The 5,623-nt window shown below is 39.7% G+C and overlaps 1 protein-coding gene across 1 annotated transcript; it reads left to right on the plus strand.

Moving 5' to 3' along the window:
* Positions 1–4,756: 4,756 nt before the first annotated feature.
* LOC122065666 (probable mitochondrial-processing peptidase subunit beta, mitochondrial) lies at positions 4,757–5,617 on the plus strand (the record flags this gene model as incomplete). Its single annotated transcript, XM_042629494.1, has 1 exon — positions 4,757–5,617. A coding segment is annotated over exon 1 (724 nt), but the record flags the coding sequence as incomplete, so codon positions are not given.
* Between the last annotated feature and the right edge of the window lie 6 nt (positions 5,618–5,623).

Genomic DNA, 5,623 nt, shown 5'->3' on the forward strand with positions numbered 1-5,623 from the left:
CATATTTTTGTAAAGGTTCCCGATCGAGACTACAATCATGTCTCACATCATTGGATAGTGCTCGGACTGAGCTTTCTAACGACATATTACACGTCGAATTCCGACAAACGGTTTGAAAGATATGACCCCCGAAAGTTGACTCCAAAGTTCGGTATCAGATTCCATTCCGGGCAATCAAAGGGTGCCACGTGGCGCCCAAACCCCTTTGTCCAAAAGCAAGCCTTTTGGGACAATTCTCTCTAGTTTTTTAGTCCCACATCGGAAATTTGAGAGAATTGTCCCAAGTCCCAAGGCTATAAGAATAGCCCTTCCCCTCTTCCAAGAGAGGGGAGGAGAAAAATTGAAAAAAATGATTTGGGAGAAGGAATATGGTTTTTGCTAATTCCCTCTAAAATCAAACATTCTCCAAGTTTAAAAGTTTAATACATTAATCCTTCCTTGAGCCGAGAGACTTAGCCCGGTTCGGTTCGATTTTGGTCTTGAAGCACAAGGATTATCTCCCCTTGTTTCTTGATTAAAGCCGGTTTAAGGTATTTTTCTTTTCTATTAGAACTAGTTTATCTAATTTAATAGATTAATTTATAATTTATTAATATTTGATTTGTTTAAATTAATTATGTTTAATTAGTCTCAATTTGGTTTAATGCGGTTTATCAGATATAAATTGATTTATTCCGGTCCGATTAAAAATATTCAGGTTTAATTGATTCTTTTAGCTTAGTTAAGTTTAATTGTTTTTTTTACATGTTTACCTTTATTTGGTTTAGTTTTTAAGTTACTTTTGTTCTTTTAATCTGGACCCTCGGATCAGAATTTTTCATATAACCTAATCTTCCTTTTCTTCTTCTTTTCTTTTCTTTTCTTCTTCTTCTTCTTCTTCTTCTTCTTCTCTTCTTTTCTTTTTTCTCCTGCAGCAGCAACCGAGCCCCTCTTTTCTTCTTCTTCTTCTTCTTCTTCTTCTTCTTCTTCTTCTTCTTTTTCTTTCTCTTTTCCTTCCCTGCTGCTGCAACACCCAACCGGCAGCTACCGAACACTCAACTTCCCCTTCTTTTCTTCTTCTTCTTCTTCTTCTTTTTCTTTCTCTTTTCCTTCCCTGCTACTGTAACTGGCAGCAACTTCTCCTTCTTTTCTTCTTCTTCTTCTTCTTTTTCTTTCTTTTTTCCTTCCCTGCTGCTGCAACCGAACCGCAGCCGTACCTAACCCTCTCCACTCCCTTCTTCTTCCTCTTCTATTCCTCCTAACCGAACTCAAATCTCCCATCTTCATGGCCACCACTGCTGCTCCTCTTCCAAGTTATGCTTTTGAGATCAGAGACGATCCAGACGACAAAGAGGATTTCGCGGACAGCAAATGTGCTTTCGTAATGGTAGCTCTCTGTCCTTGCCTCGTCATGGTTATTATCCCCCTCATCGTCTTGTCGATCGTTCTCATAGTGAGGTTCATATATTCTGTCACACACCTCTGCACAGTCTCTCAAGTCTGTTTTACAAGAAGCATTGCAAGTTTGAGTTCCATTGTTTTAGATTCTAGGAGTTTCTCTAAGGTTTCAGAGGCAGATCCAAGAACCGAGGAAGACATTGACAATTATGCAATTGGTCATGTCTCTGTTCCCTTCTCCCTTCGTGTACACTGTTATCCTTGTTGTCTTTTTGATAGCTCAAGCGGTGAAGTCACATTTCGTTGGCTACACTTCTCTCTGCTGCCTCCTCACTCTAGTCTGCAACAAATAATGCCAGTTTGAATCATTCCGGGGTTTCAAATGGGAAAATAGAAACGGTTGAAGAAATGGAACAAACTTGGTTTGATGATGATGAAAGCAACAATGAGAGTGGTGAAAGTGTTTGCAAGGTGATTGAAGGTCTATTCGCATCAGATCAAAACAACGAAGCGGTTCTTGATCAAAGTGGGATCGATCTCCACCAGACTTACAGACCAATGCAGTTCTCCTCCTCTTCTGTTCTTCCCTGTCCTTCCTTGCTGCTAAGGCCGAAACCCCATCTCCTTCTCTATCTCTTTTTTATTTTATTTTATTTTTCTTGTGTTCATTTTCTTTTGTTTATTCATTTCATTATTTATTTATTTATTTATCTTTGTAATTCAAATTGTTATATGCTCCCAACCCCTATCATTGTGTGACATTTCTCCCATTTCACTTTTGCCTTCGCCGTGTTTTAATTAATTCTCCGTGTTTCAATTAATATTTTTAGGGGATTCCATATGGAGTCCTAGGGTCACTCTAATCCAGCCCCTTAGGATCGAGGGCTGAAACCGATTGGGTTTTGCTCATTATTTTTGAATCATATGATAACCATGGGGTTTCACTAATTTCTGTTAAGATAGGGTTTTGAATCAGCAAATGGATATATGGGACGTAGTTTAGGGCGTGTTTAGTTTAGGACGGGCGTGGCTGGCCCCTCAAACCGGCTCGTAGCATTAGGTGCGTATTGGGGATTCGGGTTTTCCTACTATCTCCTATCTTTTGTACTCCAACATTCACTTGCATTAGTGTAGTATTAATTTAGATTAATTAAAGTAACTTAGTTAATGTAATTAGTCATTTCAACTGTTGTTTATTTAATTGTGGTTTGTTAATTTAGCTTTTTTAAATCATTGCATTTGATTTCTTCATTCAATTCAATTTATTAAACTTGTGTAATTACCAATCTTTTTCCCTCTAGGGGTTTGTTTATTTTAATCAATCAACTAATTAGTTATTTAATGTAGGATAATTAACTAGATTAATTAGTTAAAAGATTCTCTTCTCATTAGATTAACTAGGGTTTTGAAAAATGTTTAACTCATCTTAGGATTAGCTTAAAGTAGACATAATTAGTCCAATTAGGTTTCATAATTAATTTAATTAAACCTTAGGTTTAGTTTAATCCTCCTATACTAGATTAGGTAGATTAGAAAAAATGCATTCATTCAATGTAATTAGCCCATTTAACTTTTCTAATTTAATTAGGCCCCATTTAATTTAAAAATATTTTTACCAATTAGATTAAGGAGGATTGCAATAATTTATTTCACAAATTACTAAGGATTAGGATTAACCATTTTAACTGATTCAATTTAGGATTTCATAAATTAATTAATCATCCATCTAGGTTAGACTCAATTAATCGAATTAGTTTAATTTAGGGTTTCTTAAGTTGCTAAACTAATCCTAGATTTAGGCTTATTTCATTAGCTTAATCTAAGACTCATAATACATTAATTAAATCATTTAGGCTTATTTAATTAGTGTAATCATTTCATTATTTGCATCATAACCTAGCTAGCATAATTTAGACATTTGGTTTAGGGTTTTCACATGTCATGCTTAGATACCTAGTTTAGGGTTTTCAGTGACCTAGATTTAGGACTAGTTAGTAGGGTACAAACAAACTTCGGTCAAACAAAAAGAGACCGGCCTTCGGGTCGGGCAGACTGGGTGCCTAACACCTTCCTAGTCTGTCACTTGACACTTGCGCAGAATCTTGGTGCAAACTAGCCTTATCCATCAGAGTCATTAGTCTCTCTCCCTTGATTGGGGGAGACATTTATGGTCCTAGACCCTTTTCTAGGTGGCGACTCCCTTTTACCCATAGCGTGTATCCCCCCCTTGGCATTTGACGACCAGGGGATACTATCTCATCTCATTAGGGTTGAACCCTAGAGTGTGTGTACACGCGCTACGTGCAGTATCACGATCCCGCGGCGGGGGCGGAGGTCCATGGTTCCTACACTTAGGTCTTTATATTCTCCTTTTGTTGAGTCCTTTTTTGTAATAGGTTGTAGGTTTTCCTTTGTTGAGTCTCTTTTTTGTAATCTCCCTCAATATGTATGAGAGTTTCAATTGTCCTCCTCAAGTTGGACTTTTGTTTTGCAGAACAAGATTTTATTACTTTTCCAAACCTATTCTTAGGACCATATCTATGCCATTTTTTTTTTTTTTTTTGGTGAGAACATAAGAACAACTTAAATTTACCAAACGGTTTTCGGGTGTTTTTGTGTTATTGCAGAACAAAAGAACCTATTCCTCGAAGATAGTAGGGTTGCAACAGGGGTTGGTTGGGTCAGATTTTGAAAACCCAAGTCCAACCTTGAGCTCCCTTAGTTGGGCCCAAGCCTAGCTTGACCCTGACTCAGGACTTGGAAAATCCAATCATAACCCCCAAAGTCATGCTAGGTTGACCCTGATTGATCCTGACTATGGCGATGGAGAAGAAAGAAGAAGACAGTCAAAGTTCAGCTCCAAAGGCCCAATCCGGTCTTGCCTCACAATAAAAAATTCGCAACCCTGACCTGCCCTTAAGGCTAGAATATCTCGACGGAAACCTTGTTGGAGCTTAGAGTGGCTAGGGCCAAACTTGTACCCTTACAATTTACCAAACGCTGCCGAAAAAAAAAAAAAAAGCTATTCGAACCAAAGGGGGGAATCTGGAGAGTGCGTACGTCACACCTGGCACACTGGAGTAATCTCTAGGGGTAGAAATCGTCTGAAATTCTCATCTGTACAATTCCATACAATTCCACCCTAAATGGCTGACACGTGTAAATATTCCATATCTATGATTCAGATTAATCAACCATAATACAATGTTAATCAACCATAATACAATCTGAACCGTAGATATAGAATATTTACACGTGTCAGCCGTTTAAGGTGGAATTGTATGAGAATTGTACAGATGAGAATTTCAGACGATTTCTACCCAATCTCTAAACTTCACTCGCTCGATGCTCATCGGCCCTTAATTTTTAATTTTCTCACAGCGTAATCTTTGGTGTAGTTCGACTCCTAACAGGACATCATTTCTCCCTACCATCGACTCATTCTCCACCACCTGCTTCCCCAAAGCCCGATAGGGGACGTCAATCCTAGCCCTAGAATCGTACGAAGCTTTAGCCATGGCGATTAAGCAACTTCTAACCCTAGCTCGCAGGTCTCATAAGCCATCATCATTATCTACTCGCTCTTTCCTGCAATCCGTTCGATCTGCCTCCAATTCTCCGGCGGTTGTAACTTCACCATCACCACCATCTTCTCCACCTCCTCCATCTCCTCCATCTCCTCCACCTCCCAATGTCATGATCTACGATAGACTTGCAGAAGCAGTTAAATCAAAGCTCAAGCGATTACAGAATCCGGATCCTCGATTTCTCCAGCACGCTTCACCTCACCCTGTGCTTGTAGATCACACGAAGATCCTATCGGCCCCTGAAACTAGCGTTACGACTCTACCCAGTGGTCTCCGTGTTGCAACGGAGTCGAACCTAGCGTCTCAGACAGCCACAGTTGGTGTCTGGATCGATGCGGGGAGTAGGTTTGAGACCGATGAGACGAACGGTACTGCTCATTTCCTTGAACATATGATCTTCAAAGGTACGGAGAAAAGGTCTGTCAGAGTTTTGGAGGAAGAAATCGAGAACATGGGAGGGCACTTGAATGCATATACCTCAAGAGAACAGACCACATATTACGCAAAGGTCATGGCGAACGATGTGCCGAAGGCACTTGACATTCTCGCTGATATATTACAAAATTCGAGCTTTAGCGAGCAGCGGATCAACCGCGAACGGGACGTCATTCTTCGAGAGATGGAAGAGGTGCGGCATTATATCTCTCCCCCCCCCCCCC

This window comes from Macadamia integrifolia, unplaced genomic scaffold, assembly GCF_013358625.1.
Source record: "Macadamia integrifolia cultivar HAES 741 unplaced genomic scaffold, SCU_Mint_v3 scaffold2084, whole genome shotgun sequence".
Classification (NCBI taxonomy): domain Eukaryota; kingdom Viridiplantae; phylum Streptophyta; class Magnoliopsida; order Proteales; family Proteaceae; genus Macadamia; species Macadamia integrifolia.